General features: G+C 35.7%; 2 protein-coding genes across 14 annotated transcripts; one reads left to right on the forward strand and one right to left on the reverse strand.

Annotated features, from left to right (window-relative positions):
- The first annotated feature begins 11,627 nt into the window (after positions 1–11,627).
- On the forward strand, positions 11,628–15,666 carry LOC126723473 (protein MAINTENANCE OF PSII UNDER HIGH LIGHT 1). The gene is made up of 3 exons (XM_050426894.1): positions 11,628–12,085; positions 13,635–13,769; positions 15,104–15,666. The coding sequence occupies exons 1-3, from the start codon at positions 11,903–11,905 to the stop codon at positions 15,476–15,478; spliced, it is 693 nt and encodes a 230-aa protein (XP_050282851.1). The 5' UTR covers positions 11,628–11,902; the 3' UTR covers positions 15,479–15,666.
- Positions 15,667–17,346: 1,680 nt separating this feature from the next.
- Positions 17,347–24,625, reverse strand: LOC126723474 (uncharacterized). 13 transcript variants are annotated; one of them, XM_050426899.1, is made up of 7 exons: positions 21,330–24,625; positions 20,877–20,951; positions 20,504–20,636; positions 19,513–19,751; positions 18,686–18,785; positions 18,248–18,429; positions 17,347–17,890 (listed from the first exon to the last, which is right to left on the reverse strand). In XM_050426899.1, the coding sequence occupies exon 1, from the start codon at positions 24,316–24,318 to the stop codon at positions 21,376–21,378; it is 2,943 nt and encodes a 980-aa protein (XP_050282856.1). In that variant the 5' UTR covers positions 24,319–24,625; the 3' UTR covers positions 17,347–17,890; positions 18,248–18,429; positions 18,686–18,785; positions 19,513–19,751; positions 20,504–20,636; positions 20,877–20,951; positions 21,330–21,375. The 13 variants fall into 13 exon arrangements, with proteins under 13 accessions (XP_050282856.1, XP_050282855.1, XP_050282854.1 ...); XM_050426898.1 differs by having other exon boundaries at positions 17,347–17,900; XM_050426897.1 differs by having other exon boundaries at positions 17,347–17,941.
- Between the last annotated feature and the right edge of the window lie 1,016 nt (positions 24,626–25,641).

Here is a 25,641-nt window from a genome sequence, read left to right on the forward strand (position 1 = left end):
CGGTTTCATAAGACCTATGTCTCACTAAACCCGTCAGCGCATACAAGATTTTTCCAAATATTATATAACCATAGAAGAGTGGAAGTAGTATGGCTTACATGTAGCACATCAAATCGCTGTATCCAACTTGAATAGAAACATTGACATCGGAGAAGTGAACTGACTGACGGGCTGTAGCCAAAGCTAAAGCTGCAGAAAGGGTTGCAACACAACCTGTGATCCTTAGTCCAAAAGTACATTGATTTTTTGCCGCCATGGATGGAGCTATAATGAGCTTTTTAGCAAGAGAAAACCTATTTGTTTTCACATGTACTCAAACCCTTTTTGTTTTCGGCCGAAGACAAGCTCTATTTTAATGAAAAAAATTTGCTCTGTTTTTGCGTTACAGCCCTAGTACTAGCCTCTGTACATATATGCATATTGCATAGTCCTAATACAAGTAGAACTAGAACTTTAATAGCTGTCGGCCACACGTCCAGAACATTAGAATTGGGCCTCACTCTTCTTATTACCTGTGCTTGTGTAAGTCGTTCTCTTGGACTATGTATGCTTTGTGTAACCCAAACTCTAACTTTGTTGATCCAAGATACTGCAATCCGTAAAAGATACTTGGACCAAGTCCAAAAGTCCAAAAGTTGATCCCTTCAAGAGATTTCTCAGTTTGGTCTATTAAATTGGGTCTACTAAAACCATTACAATCCATTACCAAAAAAATATTCGACTTTTAAAATATATATATATATATATATAAAAGATACTATATAATTTTTTAGCTTATAACATCTGCTCCATAAAAATAATTCTTTATCATTACATTGAAATATTATTGCTCTAAAAAAAAGGTTGAGATACTAATTAATATGTCATGTGAGGCGACACGGGAACAAATCAGCACATATATTAGCTCACAAGGAAACAAACTAGCACATGTATTGGCTCAATATGCCAAGGGTGTTGCCAATTTTGTAACTTGAATAGATGAAAATCCTAGCATGATCTCCACTGGCTCAAGATATATTGAATTTCTCTTATTTTTAATGAAAGTTACATTTTTTTTATCAAAAAAAAAAAAAAAAAAAATTGAGATGCTAAATCAATTTTTTTGACGGAGTCCAGGTTCAAACTCTAAATCTCTTATTGGACGACAAAGAAATTTTACCACCTAAATCTAAAATATTACCATAAAATCCAAGATGTTATGAAAGCATGAGGAAAATTAAACCTTGGCACCGCCTTTTTCTCCTCTTAGAAAAAGGCTTATGTGAGTTCTCGTTCTCGTGAGCTTTTTCTATATGCTCTCCTTTTTTTTTTCCTTCTTTTATCAATCTTATATGCTAAATGATGCAAGGATCTAATTGTATGATTAAAAAAACAGTACGAGGACATGGGCAGAATTTTTTTAAGAATAACAACAAATTGAGTGTGATTGCCACATCATGCAAAAATGGCCAGATAAACATACTTGAAATTCGACGAGAGCAGAATTTTAGTTAAATTTTGCTGTCAAAGTGCTGAATTCAATGCTATTTCAAGAATTCATGATAAACTTCAAATATGTGACAAAAGATTAAACTGTGATTGCATTCTATTACAATTTAGTTCAGAAACTTTCAATTACTATATTTTTTAAAAATAAAATTGTTAGAGTTCCATCCGAAGTACTCCTAAGGAATTCATTTAATTCTAAACCTAAGCAAGTCAAAATATAACAATTGAAGAAGCTTGTGATACTAAATTGTTATTAGGTCAAAGTCAAACCACAAGGAGGGTAATTTGTTTGTCCAAAAAATGCAAAATCTATTAATTTGGACATAATCCTAATAGTTTTATTTTAATCCTAATTTTTCATAATAAAATATAACAATTGAAAATTTATTAACTAAATTGTGACGGGTTTAACCACGAAGAGGTATTACCCAACAAAAATCCACTAATATGTTGCCTAAATGGGTAAGATTTTTGTTCAATGCATTAGAACATTGGACAGGATACGAAATCAACATGTGATCAATTTTAAATATGTGTCGTATCTATGTCACATCCAGTGCGTTAAATCATGGATACAAGCCAAATCCCTGCCAAAATACCCTAATCAGATCTTCCATCTTGTTTTTAATATATGGTTTCATCCCAAATCTTCTATATGGAGATGATGAAATTTCTGTCAACTTGGCTTGATGACACCCACTCAGAAAGAAAACAACTTACAAAATTCCACTTTCTTTCGGTACCTATAAAACAGCCTAAAGTCCAGCCCAAACCATGCATGAAAATATTTCACGTAGCCCATTCAAAATCCACCACAAAAAAACTGGAAAACAAATCTCTCTCTCTCTCTCTCTCTCTCTCTCTCTCTCTCTCTCTCTCTCTCTCTCTCTCTCTCTCTCTCTCTCTCTCTCTCTCTCTCCAGCAAAATCCAATTTTTTTCTATTTCAACTCTCAAACTCCATAAAGATCAGGATTACCTTTTAAATTTCTTCTATATATAGAGTAATATTACAATAACAAACTATTTTACAAAATTTTTACAAACTACCGTGATACACATTAGCAATTAAAAATAGACATTAGATCTCATTTCGCTGTCACCAACTACACTGCCCAGTAAGTTCTCTCTCATTTTTTATTGATTTTTTTTAGTAATCTCTGATTGGTTGCTGCGAAAACAAAGGAACATAAACTCTATTTTGTGGGATTTACATGTTGTTTTGATCTGAGCATTATATTGTTGTAAAGTTGTTGTTGTTGTTGTTTTTTTTTTTTTTTTTTTTAATGATTGTGATTTGTATTAAGAACCAAGAAATTGTTGTGGGTATTTTGTTTTGGGTGTATTATGGATGGAATTGTATTTTTCTGTGTAGGTTTCGCCTCTTGGTTTTTCCATGTGCTGGTGTGGGTTTGGATGGAAAAAAATATATAGAATTCAGTCCATAAGGAATTAGTTTGTCCAATGAAACATGTTGAATATGAATTACAACTTGTCTTTATTTTTTGTTTTATTAAAATCTAAACCAAATGGGAGATTAGCATTTTATTTAATTTTAATTTTAATAGCAGAGAAACCCAAGGCAAGGTTGTCAATAAGCAGGCTAGAATGGAGCAGTAATTGTGCATGGGAACAACAAATACACACAAGACAAGAGTATGAGGACCACAGTAACACAAAAAAATCTCATTTGGTCAGAAAACAACATTACAGGCTAAGGAATGAACGAATTTTGGTGCCACTATACCAGCTAATAATGTGTCATTCAGGAGTCATTACTTACCTTCTTGGCCCAGAATGGTGAGACAAGGTCCAAAAACCACTGTACTTAATTCTGTAACGTAGTCATGGCCAATAGGTATTCAACATATGTAATGAGAACCAACACCTCCCATAGCAAGGACCAAATTTTATACGTCTTTGGATTTTATTTTTTTATTTTTTTTTGTGAGAAAAAAAAATAATAAAATAAAAAACCAAGATTAACCCCCAAGAGATTCTCAAAAAAGAAAGAAAGCAGACTAGGAAGTTCATTCAGTGCCTTTAAAATATAAACCCTTTGTCTAATAGGAATACGGAATACCCAAGTAAAATCTCAAGTGAGGTTGGTACACTTTACCCAAATAAAATTCCTCCTAAAATTTCTAAAACAACAACAATATGACTCAAAAGAGTAAAAACATCAAAATTTGCCCTCAAAATCTTAGAAGTCGCACAAAAGGAACTTCCAGATCCTCAAAGCAACCCACCAAATCTAGAACCACACAAACCCCATTATCTCTGTTGTAATTCCTTAATTCTTATAATTTTGGAGGATTCAAGAGCAATTGGTCATTTTGAAGAAATTTGATGTATTTACACTTTTGATTGTGGTCTAATTGCCTATTTTTCGTAGAGTATAATTTTTTGATAATTTGTTCTTGTAAAGTGGTGGGCTGTGCTAGTGGTGTTGGGCTGCTTCCTACGGCACTAGGCCCAAGTTTTCTGAATAGGGGAGTTGAGACCGGTCCAGTTACAACTCAAGTTGGTCCGGCTTGTGCGCAAACTAGGCCAGGTTTGCCAGGAATGTGCTTGCGGCAGGCAGAGCTATTTCAGACAAGTTGTGGCAGACGGACATAATAATAATAAAATAAATAAAATATCTGGCTACTTAGTGGGAAATGACCAAACAACCCTCAAACACAATTACAGCAATAATAATCACTTTTACAGAAGGGAAAGAACAGAACAAAAGTGAACAAATATTAATATGTATGGGTTAATCAGAAGGTGAGGAAATCAACTAAAGTCTGGTCCGCAGGAGCAAAGCCAGAGAGGAAAGAATGTTTCTTCTCAACGCAATTAATCTCTCAGGAAAAAGTCCTGCCATGGAGATTAACTGCTCTGAAAGAAACGGACCTGAATGGTTTATGCATAGAGGCTCCTTGTGGTTTTTACAGAGAGCAGGATTTCGCGAGGGAGAGAGGGAATCAATCTACCGGTGCATGCCTGCCGTTCTAATTCTCACTTTATTTTTCTTCTGGTTTTTTTCTTTCTTTCATTCCCACTTGTTTCTTTTCTATTTCTTGGTTTCTTTTTTCAAATTCCTATTCCTTAGTTAAGGTTCTCATTGTTGCTCTATTTTTCTGTTCATGGCAAGAACCTTTTTTTATAGTGTCTGCCGTGACCGGATTTTACTATTTTAGCCATTAACCTCCTTTGTCTGGTTTTGGTGTATTGGCCGACCATCACTGTTCCATCTGTGTGCCACCCCCCATCACCAGACAAAGAAGGGTATTTTTTTTGCTTGTCTGCCATGACACCATTTCCTGCTACGGTCTGGGTTCTTTCTCTCTCCCTACCCCTCATGGCATGCACCTAGTGGTTCCACCTCAGCTTGCTTCTTTTGGGTAGTAAGTCATCCCAGCAGGACGCTTCCTCGAAAGAGCCTGAGCCAGAACCTCAAAAATAGATTTTTCCCCTCTCCCCACCACCAAACCAGGCCCTCTGAATCTCTGACCCCCGACCTCACCATGCTCTGTATTGGCTGGGTACAGGCTGGTGGTGCATGGGCCTTGCGCGCACCTTCCTTCCATATGTGTCCAAAATCTGTCTGCTGCTCATTCGTCTGCCGTGGTCTGGAGGCTTGCCTACATAGCCTACCGTCCGTTTTCTTTGACCTTTTATGTGGGCTGCTTTTCAATTTCCCGCTCCTCTTAGGAGCTGGGCCTTATTTGATGATGGACCTTATATTTCTTTGGCCCACTTCTTGATTTCCCTCATTTCCTGCCATATTATTCTGTTATTTTTGCTGTAATGACTCAATCCTACAAGGCCTCTTTAAGCCAGCCGTTTACTTTTTCCCCAGTGGCTTGGTATGGCCATTGGTTTTCTTACTTATGGGCTCATGTATCCCTTTTGTCTTTCTCTTAGAGCATCCTTGGCTCACTTGCTTTCTTTAGGCTTCCTTGGCCCTTTTACTAACTCTGCATTCCCATGAGTTTTTACTAATTTCATTGGGTTTCCCTAGCCCAATTATCTTATTCTCATCCTTGGGATTCATGGGCCTGCCATAAACCCCTTACTTTCTTTGTTTGCATTACTTTGGGCCTGCAGCGGCCCTTTCTCACTTTTCTACATCATATACTGCCCATGGATATGTTATTTCTCTCTTTCCAGGCTTCTTTAAGCCCACTTGCCTCTTTAAGGCCCATTTGTTTATTTCATGGGCTTGTGATCCATTATTCTTACCACTTGGGCCTAATGGTTTTGTCGTCTACTTGCCAATTCTTTACTGCCCTTGTTGTTGGGCTTTTCTTCTTTCTACTTAGATTCTCACAAATGACCCTCAACAGTTCTTACTAGATTTCTTGAGTTTGGAGTCCTTAAATGAAACTTGATAATATTTACACATTCCTTGAAAGTGAGAGTAACATTGCAACATAATGTAAAGTGAGATCAGTTTTATAAATAAATAAAAAATAAAAAAATTACTTTTTATTCCAATCCATAATGAAAAAATATTGGAGATTCAAGAGACTCTTATAAAAATACAAAACAGATGAAAAATATTATGTTGATAGCATATTGCTATTGCACAAGTAGAGGATTTAGGAGATTGTTGATAGCTAAGAGAAGCAGTATGATATATGTGACAAACCCAAGAAAGCTAACAGTTATAGCACCGATTATATGGTTACAGTATTGTGGAGCAAGCCCACAAATACCTCTCCACCCTGCATGAAAATTTCCATTCCTTCCCAGGCAAATAGCTGACAAGGCAGCTGAATTGCTTGAAGCAAGTAGCACCATCAACATCTAAAAAAATAAAAAGAAAATTAAAGAACAACCCATTAGCTAAAATCATATATGTAGAGCACCGTAAAAGTTAATTCTTCCAATACTGAAGAGAATATAAAGCTCTAGGAAAATAAATAAGGATGGATAAAAAGAAGAAGATTCAATCATTTGTTCTAATATGTTTAAGCAGGCACCTCAATTAGTTTTTTTGTGTAGGCAGGAATTAAAATTTCAATTTCTTATTTGACAATAAAATACTTTACCAATTGAGTTAAACATTCTTAAGACTATAGTAAAGCATTTTTTAAAAACCAAACACAAGAAATTAAATAATCTATAGTCTATAATATAAATAGCATGGACCAAGTTATTTTTGTTGATTATTTCTAAGAGTTATATATTTTTTAATTTTCTTTAAATTCAATAACAATTCCCTCTAAACCCCCTTATATTAATTTTGTCAAATTATAATTAATAAATATCTATTAATGAACTGTTACAATTATCAAATTTAGTACTTATTTAGAAGAAAGAAGATTATATAAAATTGTAATAAAGAAAAACCATTACCGCATCAATTACCCCAACTAATCGCCACAACAAACTTTATTGCAAAGCTGTAAACACATACTATGACATTCACAATTAAAAGGCACCTATAGCATGCAAGTTATCAATCACAAGAGTTAAACAAGTAATTGTTAAGAGAAAGTATCTCCTAAGCTGGTTTCATAAGACCTATGTCTCACTGAATTCGTCAACAAGACAAATGTCTCATAAAACCGGCGCACAGAAGATTTTTCCAAGTATTAACCATGGAAGAGTGGAAGTAGTATGACTTACATGTAGCACATCAAATTGCTGTATCCAACTTGAATAGTGTTGAGAGCCATTTGTAGAAGCCCAGGCAGACAGAAAGAAAGCCCAATAGTGAGGGCTACAAAGAATTGACAAAATAGATAGCAAAAACCCATTAGGCCCAAGCGGCAGGAATAATGGATCACAGGCCCAACAAATAAATAAATGGGTCTTGAAGAGGCAAGCGGGCTCAAAGAAGCTAGGAAAGAAAGAAATAGCATCTCATGGGTAGTGTATGAGATAGAAAAGTGAGAAAGGGCCGCCGCAGGCCCAAGGCAATGCAAACTAAGAAAGTAAAGGGTTTATGGCAGGCCTATGAACCCCAAATATAAGAATAAGGTTATTGGGCCGAAGAAGCCCAATGAAGTTAGTAAAAAGCCCATGGGAGTGTGGAATTAGCAAACGGACCGAGGAAGCCCAAAGAAAGCAATCGGGCCGTGGATGCCCAAAGGAAAGCCCAAAGGGACATAGGAGCCCATGAGTAAAAGCAAAACAGTACCCATGACAGGCCACTGAGAAAAGGGATAAACGGCTGGCCCAAAAAAAGGTACAGCAGGATTAAGTTATTACGGCAGGAATAACAGTTCAACATTGCAGGAAATAAAGAAAATCAAGAGTGGGCCAAAGAAATGTAAGGTCCATCATCATACAAAGCCCAGCTCTTGAATGGAGCGGGAAACCAAAGAAAAGCCCACATGAAAGATCAGAAAACACAGACGGAAAGTCTCCAGATCACGGCAGACGCATGAGCAGCAGGCAGACTCTTGGACATATCTGAAAGGAAAGCACGCGCAAGGCCCAAGCACCACCAGCCTGTACCCAGCCAATATAGGACATGGTGGGGCCATGGGCCAGAGGTAAGAGGTAAAGGGGGTATGGTTTGGTGGTGGGGAGAAGGGAAAATATCTATTTTGCAGCTCCTGCCCAAGCCCTTTTGGGAGGTACGTCCTGCTGGGATGGCAGACCACTCAAAAGAGGCAAGTTTGAGGGGGAACCATTGGGTACATACCTTGAGAATAGAGAGAGAAAGCATTTATACCGTGGCAGGAAAGAAGTGTTACAATAGACTGAGGAACGAAACAAACCTGCCTCTGTCTGGCAAGGGTGAATGTCGCACAGACTTGGTGGTCGGCAAGTACGCCCAGACCAGACAGAAGCGGTTAAGGGGCAAAATGGTAAAAGATTGGTCACAGCAGGCACTATAAAAGGGCCCTTGCCGTGCCCTGAAAACATCATCGAAAAACATAGTATTTTTACGGAGTGAAAAGAAAAACAGAGTAAAAAGAAGAGAAAAAAGATAAGAAAGAAAATAGAGAAGAAAAGAGAGAAAATTAAGGAAAAATGAGAGGTAATACAGTGGGCATGCACCAGTAGATCGGTTTCCCTCTCTCCCCCTTCAAATCTTGCTCTCTTCCAAAACGTAAACAATGACTCCTTTTTTGGGCAATAACCATTCAGGTCCGACTTCCTCAAAACCATTAATCTCCACGGCAGGATCCTTTCCTGGGAGATTATTTGCATTGAGAATAGTCATTCTCCCCTCTTTGGCCTTGCTTCGGCAGACTGAATTAAAAAACTTGATTTATGCTCATTCTGGATTAGTTTATGATATTTTCTTTCTCCTTTACTTTTCTCTGTGCAATGACATTATCATAATTGTAATCGTGCTTTATAAGTAGGGATTACATAGCCATTTATTTAAATAGTCAGAATACTCTGTTTTGGTTATTATTATTATATCTGTCTGCTGTAACTCGTCTGCAACAGTTCTGCTTGCCATAAGTTTACTCCTAGCAGACAAGGCATAAGTTTATGCACAAATTGGCTCAAGTAGAGTTACAATTGGACCAGCCCCAACTCCCTTACTCAGAAATATTCGGGTCCATCACCGCAGGAGACAGCCCAGCCCAACACACCATACACAAAAAAAGGCCCCTACAAATAGAAACACTAACATTGGAGAAGTGAACTAACTGACGAGCTGTAGCCAAAGCTAAAGATGCAGAAAGGGTTGAAACACAACCTGTGATCCTTAGTCCACAAGTACATGGATTTTTTGCAGTCATGGATGGAGCCATAATGAGCTTTCAGCAAGAGAAAACCTATTTGTTCTAACATGTACTCAAAACCCTTTTTGTTTTTGGCCGAAGAAAAACTCTATTTTAATGAGAAAACCTATTTGTTTTCACGTAGTCCTAATACAAGTGGAACTAAAACTTTAGAGGCTGTTTGGATTTGTTATTTCCATAACTCATAACTCTGTTTTCATAACTCATAACTCAAAAATGGTGAGACCCATGGTTGAGAAGTCTGTTTGGTTTTTGTTTCCATCACTCAATTCTCTGATTTTTGAGTGATGAGTTATGAAAACTGAAAACACATAAATGTGTTTTCAGTTTCCATAACTCTGTTTTCAATGGCATTTCTGTAATTAACCCACAACTTTTCAATGTTCAGTCGCAATGTTGGACTTTTTTGGTTTTTTTTTTTTTTTTTTTTTTTTTTTTTTTTTTTTTTTTTTTTTTTTTTTATATATAAAAAACAAAGTAACAGCAGAACTGAGTGATGAGTGCCAAACGGGTGGAATTGGAGAAATTGGGGTATTTTAAGCGATAAGTGACGAGTGACGAGTGACAAAAATTGAGTGAGGACTGAGGAGTTATAAGTGATGAAAAAAAAAAAAAAAAAAAAAACAAACAAACAAACAGCCCCTTAATAATTGTCGGCCACACGTTCAGAACATTAGAATTGGGCCTCACTCTTCTTCTTCTTCTTCTTTTCCCCCTTTTCTTTTCTTCACTCCTTGTTGGGCTTGCCGAGCCTGTGCTTGTGTAAGTCGTTCTCTTGGACTATGTATGCTGTCTGTAACCCAAACTCCAACTTTGTTGATCCAAGATACTGCAATGAGTAAAAGAACAGTTTGGGCCGAAAAGTAAATATGTACTGTTCAAAGCTACTACTAGGACCTCAGACCAAGTCCAAAAGTTGATCCCTTCAAGAGATTTCTCAGTTTTGTACATTAAATTGGGTCTACTAAAACCATTAACCAAAAAAAAAAAAAAAAGATTTAAAAAAAAAAATAAGTTATTATATAATTTTAACTTATGACATCTACTACATAATGATTACTTTTTATCATTAGACTAAAATACTAACCAATATATCATATAAGGCGACAGGGAAACAAACCAGCATATGTATTAGCTCAATATAAAAGTTACGTATTTCATATCAAAAAATAAAATACTAATCAATTTTTTTGGTGTAGACCAAGTTCGAACCTAAAATCTCTTATTAAAGGACAAGAAATGCTACCACCTAAATCTAAAAAATTACCATAAAATCCAGGATGTTATGAAAGCATGAAGAAAAGTAAATCTTGTTACTGCCTATTTCTCCGCTTAGAAAAGGCTTATGTGAGTTTTGTTCTCGTTCTCTGAGCTTTTTCTATATGTTCTCCATTTTTTTTATTTTTTGCTTTTATCAATCTTATAAGCTAGATGATTCAAGGATCTAGTTATATGAAGGAAAAAAAAAAAAAAAAACAGTATGAGGACAGGAACGGTAGTTTTTTTATGACTAACAACCAAATGAGTGTGATTGCCACATCATGCAAAAATTGCCAGATAAACATACTTGATATTCGACACATGGAGAGCAGAGTTTTAGTTAAATTTTGCTGTCCAAGTGCTGAATTCAATACTATTCCTAGAATTCATGATAAACTTCAAATATATGACAAAAGATTAAGCCGTGATTGCATACTATTACAATTTATTTCAGAAATTTCTACCTAAAAAAAAAAAAAAACAATTTAGTTTTGAAACTTTCAATTACTATATTTTATCTTTCAAGGTTTAGACTAAAATAAAATTGTTAGGTTTCGTCCAAACTCCAAAGTCCCCTAACGAATTCATTTAATTCTAAACTCAAGGAAGTCAAAACCACAAGAGGTAATTTTTTTATTCAAAAAATGCAAAATCTATTCATTTATAATTTGGACAGAATCCTAATAATTTTATTTTAATCTTAATTTTCAATAGCCAAATATAACAATTGAAAATTTATTAACTAAATTGTGATGGGTTTAACCACAAAGAGGTATTACCCAATAAAAATTCACTAATATGTTACCTAAATGGACAAAGCTTCTGTTTAGTGCATTAGACGAGATACAAGATCGACATGTGATTAATTTTAAATGAGATACAAAATTGACATATGATCAATTTAAAACATGTGTCGTGTCTATGTCACATTCAGTGTATTAAAATTAAAACACAGGGTACAAGCCAAATCCCTGCCAAAATACCCTAATCAAATCCTCCACCTTGTTTTAATATAGGAGGTTTCATTCCAAATCTTCTGTACGGATATGGAGATTTTCTGGCAACTTGGCTTCATGACACCCACTCACAGAAAGAAAAACAACTTTACAAAATCCCACTTTTTTTTCAGTACCTATGAAACAGTCCAAGTCCAGCCCAAAATGTGCACGAAAAAGATTACAGTCCACAAGTAGCCCACTCAAAATCCACCACAAAAAACTGGAAAACAAAAATCTCTCTATACCTCTCTCTGTCTCTGTGTTCCAACTCTCAAACTTCACCACCACTCCAACCCCAAGAAAGAAAGAAAGAAAGAAAGAAAGAAACTCACAAACTTTTCCAACAAAACAAAACAAACCCACTTCCAAGTTTTCATTTTTTTTTCCTCTCAAAGTGTACTTTCTGAGCTGATAGGCCTGATATAGTTTTATATCTTTAAAACTTTTCAAGAATGGCCTGTGCATTACAAGCAGTGGTAGCTGCAGCCAATACCTGCACTTTCCCAACTCAAAGGTTCTTCAACACCAAGTACCATAGTGTCAGTAAGCGAAATTCCAGCCTTTTTTTCAGAGTCAGAGCTTCCACTGAAGAAGACCCTGACTGCAATGATGAAGAGTGTGCTCCTGATAAGGAGGTGGGTCTTCTTTCTTACTAGGATTATCCTTTACTTCTATTTCTTGCTATTTTTTTTTTTTTTTTTTTTTTTTTGTCTTTAATCACTGGGACTAACTGCAATTATCCCATGTTCAATTATGATTTTTTCCATATATTTAAACTGTTAAGAAATTGTGAATTTAATCATTTAACTATTATTTTAACAGTATCTCCTCTTGTTTATGCACTGTCTGGTGTAGACAAATGATTATAGGAAAAGTATTAGAATTCAGGAACTCTTTTTTGTGAAGAAATTATAAGTGATTGAAGTTTATATTTTTGGAAAGAGAATTTAGAAGTAGAATGGATTTGTTGCATTAAAAATTGTTTATAGATGGTCCATTTAAGGAAAAGTTGGCCTCATATTCTGATTTATCTATGGGTTGATATGTTTAAGGCTTGTTTTCTAACTTGTGTTTCTTCAAGTGATTTCATGATTCTGGAAAAAAGGCTTTTTAGAAAACCAATTCGAATTCTTTCAGGGTTTTGGAAATTAGCTGTAATGATATTTTTGTGTGTGCGCTCTCCCGCCTGCAAAGTGATGGAATTTTTTAAGGAAATAAACCATTAATGTAAGATGCCATGCCTGTGCAGCTGCCTAATCCATAGTTTGGTATATATATACAAATAGTGCAAAACATATTGAATAAATGTGATAAATTTAGCTTTTGTGCTTGATAAAAAGTTGTGTATCTTGTGTACATAATTTTATGATTTTTATTATAATGTTCTTATTAAAATTTAAGTCCTGTTTTATCAATAAATAAAAATGAACAACTGTAGGATAGGTGAGATTTTTCCTGGATGTTTTGTTTAAACTTTGTTTCCAGCTTCCAAATGTTTGTGTTTTGTTGGTTAGTTGGGGTGGGGGACATGGAAAGAGGTGTCTAGTGCAAAGAAGCAGTTCTTGTAATGCCCTTTGTTGTGGTGCTTGTGTGAGTAGTGAATCACTCATTGCAAAGTAGGGGCAAAAAGTAAGGATCAATAGACATGATTGGGTCCAGTCTGCAGATTTAAACTTTTAGATTTAAGGTGGTGTCTCAATATATGTATAACTCTCCAAGTTGCTTACCTTGTCTTGACAATTGTTCTTGTCTAATCTACCACATATGCCATTGGCATAAAGGCCTTAGGAGTGAATGCTATGTTCCTAGCTTAATAAGGTGGTAATCGATATCGATGTCAGTGCCAAAGTGATGTAGAAAACTCACTTCCTTATAAGATTTACATATTATGGGACCCTATACAGTATTTCATGCCAGAGTCAAGATTCACTTTTGTTTTTCTCCTCAAGGTGAAATGGCTTTTTATGTAAAACTTGTTATGCATATTTTTATATTGCATAAAAAAAAGAACCTGTTTATTTACTAATATCACTCTGCCTACTTTCATCAATTGTGCAATTTATGTTTTTACCCAAAATCAAGAGCAATTGATATGCAGGGCACTGCACAAACTAATGAGGAACAACTGGGTATTTATCTTCACTCAACATAATAAATTTAATGTTTTGCTAATGGAAAAATTAGGTTGGGAAGATTAGCGGGGAGTGGTTAGCTGGGGAGAAGACCAGAGTGGTTGGAACATATCCGCCCCGCAAGAAAGGTTGGACAGGCTATGTTGAGAAAGACACTGCTGGGCAAACAAACATATATTCAGTTGAGGTTGGTTATTTTGAGCTCTTTCTATTTTCAAGTTATTTTTTTAATTCTTTTTTTACTGTAGTAGATTTTGTAATTAAAAACAAAAAGGAGAATTAAGGAGAGAGAGACCTTTATGCAAATATTTAGTTAGGTTTTATATTTGAGGATGATCCACTATATTTTGTAATCAAACAAAATCAAGATGGTTGCCTTGGCAAAAAATCAATGTTAATCAGCAAACATAGTTCTCACACAGTTGATCACTTCTCCCAGTCAGGAAAATCATAGTACCTGAAATTTTTTCATTTAATTTCATCAAGCTTGTCATCTGCACGCGTTGAAAGAAATTCAAAGATTTTCCAGGATATATCTGCCTCTCATATTTATAAGTTCCTCGTGAACTGGACATTTCCTTAAAATTGATGTATTTTAAGAGCTTTTAGTTCTGGCATAGGACTGTAGGAGGAGAACTGGTTGATTCGTGAAAATGACAAAATCTCCTATCCTTACTCTGCCATCATTACAATTTCTTTCTGAGGCTTGCATTAGAGCATGGCAGTTCTCTCTTTTGTGATAAAAAAAAAAAAAAGTTTAGTACAATTCTAATTATTCATACACTTTCACAAGGCAACATACAGTACAAGTTGAACTTTTGCAAAAAAAAAATTTTCAACCTTTTTAACATTTTGATTCATGAGTCATTTGATTTGTCTTAGAAGCAAACCCCAAACTTAGAGGGCGGAAAGTGCATTTTAGCCAATAAAAAACTACACTCAAACACCACAAATGTTTGGGTTGAGAAACAAGGGAAACCTTTTGGTTTTTGTGTTTTCCCCTCCTTCAGATACTTTAACCCCCTGTTGTTGAAATATTGGGAGTAAGAAAATAAATGGTTGTTAACAGTTTTATGTGAAACTGTAACTACATTCACTAATAATCTACAGACCAGGTCTATGCAGAAGGGAATGGTTATACCAAACATACAAATTTCAGTATTTCTAGGCTAACTAGGTTTTGTTTTAAGTAAAACAGTTTGTTTGTAACAATAAATTCAGCTTCTATTGGGTATATTGAGATGACATAATGTAACAGGGTTGACCACTAGCTCTCATATGATAAAAGCCACACAAGTGCTCAAGTTTCAGGGCACAGTGTCATCAGTGTAATCTCCCCTAGAAAAAATGAATTAATATGGATGCACACAGCATGTAGGACAAGAGCCCAATTAATTATTGCAGCCATCTGTTGTTATGGTTGTTCCTTCTTTCTTCTATCTCTGTCCTTATTATCTGCTTCTTTCTCAATTCTTCAATGTTATAGTCTGTTTCATCTAATATCTTCTAAACCTTCTCCAGCCTACGGTTTACGTGGCAGAAAGTGCAATAAGCTCCGGAAATGCAGGTAAATCTGCTGATGGAGCTGAGAACTCAGCAGCAATTGCTGGTGGCCTTGCTCTCATCTCAATTGCTGCAGCTTCATCAATACTCCTTCAAGTTGGTAAAAACGAACCTCCTCAAGTGAAGACAATAGAATACTCCGGGCCATCGCTTACTTATTATATCAACAAGTTTAAACCACAAGAAATGATTGAAGCCTCAGTGCCAAGCCAGGCTGAATCATCCTCATCTGTTCAGGTAGATAGCTCTGCAGAGGAAGTACCTCAGATTCAGGTAAACTCTGCACCGGATCTTCTGGAGCCTTCCACTTCAAGTGTGAGAACCGTCTCGTAGGAAATTAAAGTTGGTATAATTTATTGAATTTTAAAAACTAACTGCAGATTTTTCTTTATATTATAAGATATGTAATTTTATAATTGAAGATATATTTCTGCAACCTTATGAAGATGTATATCACTTTCACTACAAAGATGATTAGCAATACAGTTTTGTTTGTGCTAAAGAACATGTTACATGTCTTATATGTTTGAAAATTCTCTTGAAGGTGTATGTCTATTTGCAAGGTAGAAAGTAAGGTCTTAAAGAGCTAGATGTTCAGAATAAACAAACGATAAAGCAAGTAGTGATACTATAAACAAGAAGAGAAAGGACATGATAAATGAAAAAAGATGTATAGATTTTATTAGACACCATTTTTAGCTTGTCTTGCATCCCCTTCAAAATAGCTTAAATCTCATAAAATTGTCTGACTCAACCAAAGACATCACATACGTGAAGATCAAATAATATCCACCCAAACACATATTTGAAGCCTAAACCATCCTCTAGAAATGGCAGGTAATAAATATCTTCCAGAATAAGTTTTTCATATCTTAGCCATTCTTCCTTGCCCTTGAAACCCTACGTCTGAGAATACGCTATGTTCTTGGCTTCTCCTTGAGAGGCTTTTACTCCATCGCAACTGCTTCTTTCTAAGCAATGCACAGTGCTTCTGAGAGCTTGTTGAAGTAATAAGGGGACTGAATCTCATTCAAGGCCTCCATTAACTTGGTGAAGTTGTAAAAGGAATCACTTTTATTTTTTTACTAAAAGTTGCAGCATGTGATGCAAAATTATGAAAACTGCGTACTTCTTTCCAAGACTACAGAAAATATCGAATTACCCCTTGTGTAATTCTTTGTCAATATTACCCAACTCAATTTCATTTTTGATTGATATTTTAAAATTTCCACCATGTTCTTGTCTTCTTAATAGGCCTATCCATGGGTAAGGCTGGTTCGATTTTGGACCCAACTCGAACCCGACCCGCCAGTGTTGAGTGGAGGGCGGAGGGACCCAAAACCGACCGTCGACATCAATCGATCGAGTCAGTTTCAGGTTCGAGTGGGGTCGGTTTGGTTCGATCGGTATCTGGAATATGCAAAACATCACGAGAAACTGCAAAAATTCGCCAGAAACTGCATTTTTCGTCGGAATCTGTAAATTTTTCATTGAAATTTACAAATTTTCGCTAAAAATTTCTAGGATTTAGCTAGATCTGGCTAAATCTCATTAGATTTGGTCTAGATCTCGCCAGATCTGGCTTGATTTTGTCGAATTTAGCCGAATTTCTTATATAGAAACAGTCAGGTTTAGGTTGCTTAGGTTTTGGAGAAGCAAACCCACCACTCAACCCGTCAGCGTCAGTTCTTTGAATAAAAAACCCACCGTCGACCAACTGGGGCTTTGGTTCAAGCCAAAATCGAGTCAATGTCAGGCAAATTGGTCGGTTTTTTAGGCTCCAATCGGGTCTAGACACCCCTACTTCTTAACGAGCACACAATTTTGCACACAAAATTTTGTATCAATTGAATGTTGTTTACTGTCCTATTTATAAATTATTCATGTTTTGTGTATAATTTTAAAACACAAAAATTTCCAATTTAAACATCGGATAAAATAGTTATTGATTATTTATAATCTTGAAATTTGCAAGTACATGGAGAAAATGAGAAAATGTAATCAAAATTGATTTGCAGTCAAACCATATGTTACTTAAATCCGACCCATATATATAATTAATTAATTTAGGAGATGTAATTATCTGATACAGGTTAACAAAATTCAACTATAGACGCTCATACCCTAAACTTCAAAGCCTTTTTAACACCCCAGAGGAAATAATAATAGTAGAACATAACTAAGAAATAAAAAAACAACAATTACAAAACCACAGTTCTAAAAAGAACTAAGATATATGAAAAGCCTCCATTATCAAGATGGACATTGTCTTGGCCTATTAGTCTGTAAAGTTGAGTAAAATTCTTGTTTTCTAAGATACGCTAAATGATGAAGCCAAACGCCTAATCTTTTGAGAACTTTCTTTAAGTTATCACTGAGTGGCCAAGCTTGTTCATGGAACACGTTGAAGTTGATAGGAGAAAATTTTCTTCAATAGAAAGTCTTAAGGGTCATCAAGTCGATAAACAGTACATATCATTTTATTTCCCACCAAGTCATTATATAACTTAGTTGAACCAGTACAGTATCTCATAAAAAGGAACTGTCCTAAAAAATAACTATTTTGTGACACTATAAACTCATGCATGGTTGCTGATGGCCTTCTAGCCTGTTCGCTTGGCTCGCTGCCCTTCATTAGTTGAACCAGTACAAAAAAACTCATCTGGTGGACAGCAGCCACTGCAACACGATCATGCCTTCCCTCAATGAACCGTCTGTGACCCTTGAAATAGAAATTTCGACAGCCTACATGACCCTTGAAATAAATGTTTTATCTTTATGGAGGATTTGCAACCCCTGAAAAATTTTAAAATAAATAGAAGTACAAAAACTTTTTTTTAGGGTCTCCCAACCCTCAAAATAAGGTTTTTCTCTTTTTAAAAAATAAAAATAAAAAACCCCCACAACTATGCACATAGACTTCAAAGAACCACATATTACAAAATCTATATTATACCAAAACACAATCAAACAAAATTCAATTAGCTTTCCAAATCACTAAATCCTTCACTCTTGAAGTTTATGGAGACATTTTCACATTAACCTAAAGGAACTTAGTATTTTAACTAGAGAATTCTGAAACTAATAAACTATTATACCCACCATCTTTAATAGCATGCTGAGAGTGTTCTCAAGGTCATTCCAAGCGATTAGAAGATGCTTCAATCACAAGTTCCCATTCGTTTGATGAGTCCCACGGTCCAGTATTCTGTCATTGTTGCCAATTACTTCTAAGGATGCACGTGCTTTCATCTTGTCAGTTATCTGCAGCCAAAGATATACCCCTGCAACATGGAGAGTAATCATCAACTTGACACTATGTATAACACAAAACATATAGTTTGTTCCACATATGTAAAGCCACTTAAAAGTCTCACACTCATGAAGGGGGCATCAGAAAAATAGAAGTGGTGGTTTGTGAATAATGAATAAGCTAAAAATACTAGTGAACATACAACATTTGGGCTTCAAATAACTGATGCAAACTAAAATTAAATCAAGTGAAACTAATTGTCACATTGAAAGGGTTAAGAATTACACTTCTAAGAAGATGGGGGGCCAACATTTTATGCAGCTTTGAAATCTGCTCCTCTTGATTGATATCCTTAAACTCTTCCTGGAACTCCTCTAAACTTCCAAACTGCAATATATTAGAAATCATACATTCAGAAAATGGTCATAACGTTCATAATCAATTACTGTAACATGCTCTTAAGAATATAATTACAATCTGTAACTTTTTGAGCCCTAATAAACCACTAACACTATGTCTTGGTGTATAAAGTATGAACTTTTTTTCAGAGGAAAGAAGTGTAGAGTAGCTACCAGTAGAGCACATTGAGATGCAATCTTTCTTGAAAACAGAAATTTTACCAAGTCCACAATAATTCCAAAATCCCTGACATGATAAACTTAAGTCTAGTTTCCTTACTTTTTAGTGTACAAGTAGTTTTAGTATCAAGCCAACCATAACCTTAGGAGTCGACCTAAATTAACATATATACAAAGGATATTTTCTGAGTTTTATCTCTTCATTTTCTGTTCAGTTATGAATAATCTATTGATTACATTTCCACATAACATCCAGCAAGGTCTTTCACATATTATGACACTAAGACAATAGCTCCCCCCAAAGTTGCAACTTTGGGAGGCTAACATGATATACTTCTTTAGACATCTACACAGTTGGCACCAAATTAAAGAAGCAAGCAATAATGAAAACAGATCAGAACCCCCTACCAACTGATTTCTACAGCCATATCCACAATAAAAACAGTTGCCAACTCCAACAGAAAGAACATCTAAAAAAAAATGCTTCTGCATAATAAAGTATGACTTTCCAAAGAAAGGCACTTAAGAAAACTTACAAAGCATTGTCCCCTACATTAAAGCTGCCATCAGCTACAAATGCAGCAACTGCAAGTACAAGAGATGTCAAATATGCACTAGCTGTAGGTGCCACGGGGATATCAAAAAGAGCTTTCTTGTTTGGAAGCAGAGATTCATAGTTATTCATGACTCCTAAGCAACCTATGCAATTGGATGGCACAGGAAAAGATGGGCTGATTTGGACACCATAACGAGCTGCTGTTACCCTTGTGGCTTTCTGTAAAAGACATACATTATGGCCTTCAATACATTGTACAGAAAGGCACAGGTGTTGCCAGAAAGCAGATGAAATATACGTAACATTTCTTTGCTTAAAAGGCAACCTCTTAAGACTTATACAATTTTGTCAAGCAATCAAGGCTATATGGAGGTTCTACAACAATTACACACAATATCACCCAACTTCCAAGTTAACTGGTTTTAAGATTATTGATAACACTGTAAAATTCCAGATTATTTGCAGTATCCCCATAAAATTCCAAATATTCAAGAATGAGAACACAAGCTTATTTTGAACAGGAATACAACCCACCAAAACAACTTTATTTTTCCTTATTCTCCCTTCTTCTGTTCTGATTCTCAGAAGGAACACCTCATGAGATCCTTTATTTACAATTTATACAAAATCGAAATTTCCTGCCAAAATTTTGTAGTTATTATTAGTCCCCAGACTTTCACAGGTTTTCCACCATTTCATTCCTCAGTTATGAAGTATATCAGGCTGCAAACAGTGTCCCAATCCCAAATTTGTCCAGCATGCTAAAAGCAAGTAGGGGAGATACCTACACAGAGCATATACAATTTGAAATGCCATGATCCCTGGAACCCACTTCTACACATTGAAATGGGTTTGTCCCCCAAATAGAAACATGGATGTGTTACTTATAAAGGGAGTTCTTGGCATAAAAGCTTAGCTCTAAGAAACTGATTAAATACTGTATTAGATCAACATAAAACATCTATACTCACATAAATCCTATTCAAGTCCTGGACAATCTTGAAAACATTACCGGTCAGATGAAGCAGAAACAGTGCATCTGACTGAAGATCCATTGAAGTGCTTTAACTAGATCCAGTAAACCTTCCCATAACTTCAGTCCCCCTAAACCCCAAAAGCAAGCACATGCATTCACAATTATGTCAGCCAGTGTGCATCATAACTAAAAACAAGTACTATTTAGTTTAGGAATATTGAAACTATATCTGAATATGACTTATCAATGAAGAAAACTATTTCTGAATAAAACTATATCTGAAGCAATTTAAGGCTTCTATTGGACACAACAACACTAATTCTCTTTTGCAAATAATAAAGATGAGAAATGGTCTAAAGACCACATACCATACAGCAATGACAAAAAAGGTTATCAAAAGCATCTGAAGCAGCACTAAGGCTCTTGTCCAACCATATGCCATCCTGCCAAATTCAACATGAAAGAGAGGACCTGAGTACCCAATTACTAATAGAGCATTGGCAATACAAAGCACACAAATTCTCACATCAAGTCACTGCTGTATAAATAGCATCAATCTAATCTGAAGAATTCGGCTATAAAGAACAGTACAGAAAGATCTTTCTCATTTTCAATTGAGTTGGTTAACTTAATTGAAAATGAGAAAATTGACTACGTGAAGACTGTGGTTTAATTTAAAGAGAGGCAACCAAACAGTAATAAGATACGCAGCTATTTTACTACACATAAAAGTGATACACAGTTACTCAACAAAAATTAAGACATGATTTGATCTTGTTAAGATTGGGAAAAAAAGATAAACTGTACACCCCATAGCTTACCTTTCAATACAAAATTCATTCTCCAATATTTATCAGAAACACTGCATTACTTTTTGACGCAAATATCTTGGGATAAGTTTCTCAAAATATCTGAGCCATTCATCCCCTGAGCATTATAGTAATTGAATAACCACAAAATTGCAGAATGGTTTATCATAATCTCAGCCGAATTAGGAAAGTCAGAATCCACAGTTTTCTTATCAAGTTTCCCAGAAAACTCAGCTAAGCTATCAAATAAAGTTGAGGCATTAGACACAACCCATGTCGCCAGAGCAGCAGCAGCAAAGTCAGGGAACACATTATTAGGTAATAACATGATTGCCCCAACAAGCTCAGGTGTGGGTGCCCGACAACTACAGAGTGTCAGAAGACCTTCAACTGCAATGGAATTTCTTTTTTCATGTAGTTCACCAGAGCAGAAAAATCCCAAAATCACTTTCTCCAGTTGAACTGTGGAAACTGCAAGCTCTGATCTAATCAAGCCCCAGAACTTATACTGTTCCAGACAGCCCCAACTCAGTGAGCTTTCAATTAAGTGGAAAATGCTTTCAGTGTTCTCACCAAATATAGAGTATTTCTTCAAGCCAATTTCAAACTGTATATCAACTAGATCGGTGTGATCCAACTGACCGACAAGTAACCTGATGATGTCTTCCTCACCTATGGATAAATCAGGAAAATGACAAAAGACACTGCAGAATAAAATTTTCAATATTTTTGTCCCCCTTAAATTACAAGATATTAAGTCAGAAACGAGGAGCTTCGTCAGAGACATATCTTTATCTTTATGTAAGATACATTGTGAATACATAAGGAAACATCTGTAAGCAGAAAAGGCACTATCTACCAACTCTAAGACAAACTTATCGTCTATCTTAGGAGTAGAAGCAAGGGAATTCTCTTTTTTTCCATTTAAAAAAGAATGATACCCATTAAAATGAAACATCAGCAAAGGCTGATCAATTTTCTTGGCAGAATCTTTGTCAAGCAATGTATCTCTAGTACAATCCACCATGTATGCCTCATAAGCAAGTCTTGATGCGTAAGATAGTAACCATGATCCCACAGAAAAACCCATCCTTGACCAGGATAGAAGCATGTCCTGCATCTTAGGCTGAGAAAAGATAAATGTACGAATAATTAAGGATGTGGCAGACCCGATTTCATCATCACAGTCAGGCTTATCAGAAAGAAATTGAAGAGAACTAAACAGTTTATGTCCATTCAACTCAAATTCTTTTGCTATTCTAGAAGATAAAACTTCAGGACATATTGTGCCACCCACTGTTTTGTAATTATTGAGATTCACAAATGAATATAATAATTCCTCCAAAGTCTGAAGGCCCATTGCATATGATTTCTTAATCGTCTCTCCACATTTTCTAAGTAAATTCTCCACAGCAACAACTTGACATTCACTAGTCACAACTGATGGAACAGAAGAATCAAAAGGTTCCATGGCAGATCTATCTTCTTGGGTGCATGTGAGTTGCCCTTTCAATGATGGTGTTGGAGTTTCCATACCAGATGAATTTGACAAGCTCAAAGTTGTCAAAAGGTGACCAGACACATTGGCTGGCTGCAGTTCTTTAGAAATTGCCATTTTCATACCTGACAAAAACCTTCCAAGTCTCTCCCTTAGAGAAGGTGAAAGTGCATCACAAGAAGTCAAAACATCCATTGATTGAATCACTCCTTTCCTGAGAAGTACATTGAAAGCTGATGAGACACCCTTAACTATGATATCAATATGTTGCACATCATAGTTGTCCACAAGAAGGAACAAAAACTCAAGAAGTGTGTGAATCATATCCATGTATTTGGGAATGGAGTATACCATCAATAGCATTGCAGGTTCAATGTTCATAATATTATCCACTCTTTCATCAAAGAATAGCCAATCATAAAATAGAGCCAACTTCACATTGGCACTAACATAGTTCTTCCTACAAAGTGTCAAAAGCCAACCTATGACAGCCCATCTTGGAATAACATCTGACTGAATAATTTCATTAGTTGGGTGGTGTGCACAACATATAAACCGAACAATGTCACTAATGAGGGACTCTCTCTCCATCCCACATAGAAACTTCTTAGCAAACCATTCTTGGTGGCGCCTCTGACTCCCAAACTTCACATAAGTGAGTAAAAACCGCAATTGGGTCTCCATTTCTGGAGTAATCCTAAGTAAAGCATACCGGCTCGAAGTCCTCGTACAATAGAACTTCGAAATATCAGAAAATCCCGGAGTGTTAAACACACTTGGGTTCAATACTAAATCTTTCCATACAGCTCTAAACTCGGGAACATGAACCAAATCTTGCAAAACTCTAATAAAATCCCTCCCAATTCTCAAACACAAATGAAACTGCTCCCTCACTAGTTTAACACAAAACTCAATCTCCAACCTCTTCAATACCTCTAAACTCACATTATTCGATAACCTACAATGATCAGCCAATAGCCGAAGGTACGTGTACAAAGCACTCGACAAAACCAATGGTTCCTCTTCTAACAAGCAATCCCATTTGTCCATAAAAACACTCAACAACTCAAAACACAACCACAAATTCCCCTCACTAAAATCCCCACCAACAATTTGCCTCAATAGACACACCAACAAACCATCAAACCCGACTGCCAAAACATCAACCATCTCCTTGGTAACCCAAACCAACTGTTGCCTCACCGAGGAGACGAGTTTTGGATACAATTCATGAACAACCTTGACAAGCAAATGGACAAACAAGCCATACCCATCAGTGACAATAGCATGTAAGTGCTTAATATGAGTTTTTGCGAAATGGGGTTCGCATAAAACACCATAAAGAATGGCCCTGTTGAGCTGAGCATATTGCTGTTGGTCTGGGATTGTTAAGTCAAATGGGGGTCTAAGTTTTGGTTCCAAAAGCTCAAAGGCTTGCCTCAGAGAGAGTTCCGTTTGGTTCTCAGCTTCAAAGGAAGCAATTTGGATGAGTTTTGAGGCCATGAAAGCAGGTTCATCAAGTAGTAGCAATTACGAAAGAGAGCAAAAAGAGTTGTGTGGTTTTTTGAATTTACCTGGTGGAAAAGGAACAGAGGGGGGTTTTTTTGGAGATTGAGATTGTGAAACGGAGCTTGAATTGGTGGTGGCTGGCGTTGAGATTCACGATCGGTGGCGACGGAGAGAGAGAGCGACGGCGGCGACGACGGTGGAGCGTTCTCCCTCAGTCAGTCCCTCAGCCCCTTCAAATTTTTTTCTTCTCAGAAATCGTGGTTTGGGTGTGTGTGTGTGTGTGTGTGTGTGTGTTAGACGTAAATTTTGTACGGCAAATATTGGCAGTAAAATAGTGTGTTAGACGTAAATTTTGTACGGCAAATATTGGAAATAAATTATTTTACTGCCAAATACCCCAAATATTACCGTTTTCAAACGCACTAAAAATACTTGAAACTAAAGAAAAATATTTTCGGATGAAACAAAAACAACCTCAAGTGTTTTTTCTTGTGAAATCGACAACCCAAATAATAATAATAACAACAATTAATCAATTAATTAAATACAAGAGAAAAATGCAAAAAGACCTTCGGGGTTGGGGCAATCATTGAATTTATTGCAGTCTAAGAGTACAATTTTCTTTTATAAAAATTAACATTAATATATATTTTGAAAATATAACTGTTGGATTTAATATTTTTTATACTCTTAATATACATATCAAATTTTTTACCAATCAGATGTTATTTATTGTATAATCTATGAGCTTATTTTATTCATAATTTATACTACAAAAACTTGCAATTTAAACAATTGATTGATGATATAGCTATTGATCTTTGATTTTTAGAAAATTTTGCATGCATTAAAGATATAAGAAGAAAGTATAATACAATAATGGATTTGTCAAAATTCACATCCAATAAAAAAATATTGAGTGAAGTTATAGTCTTAGGTTACACTCAATTTTGTGATCAAACTTTGTTCTTTAAGAATGGTTCAAACTGACATATCCATCTCAATTTCCTCAGTTATAATTGATTGAACATGGTCATGTTATGCGTGCATATTATCATTAAAAAAAAATTATTTTAAAGATGATATGTGCATACCACTTAACAACCTTCTATCTGTTATAGTTCACGAAATTAGTTTTGATTAATTCTTAAACTTCATTGGTCAATTAGACAAAATTGATAACATTGTGGTTCATTTGCAACTCACCCCAATCCCATGTGTGCATTTAGTCCCCTCAAGCATACGTTCCGTTGGTGGTACACATGCTAGAATTTCATATTTGATGAGTTTGTGGGCATTTTCTTCTGTTGATTGCCC

This window comes from Quercus robur, chromosome 4 (assembly GCF_932294415.1).
Source record: "Quercus robur chromosome 4, dhQueRobu3.1, whole genome shotgun sequence".
Lineage (NCBI taxonomy): Eukaryota > Viridiplantae > Streptophyta > Magnoliopsida > Fagales > Fagaceae > Quercus > Quercus robur.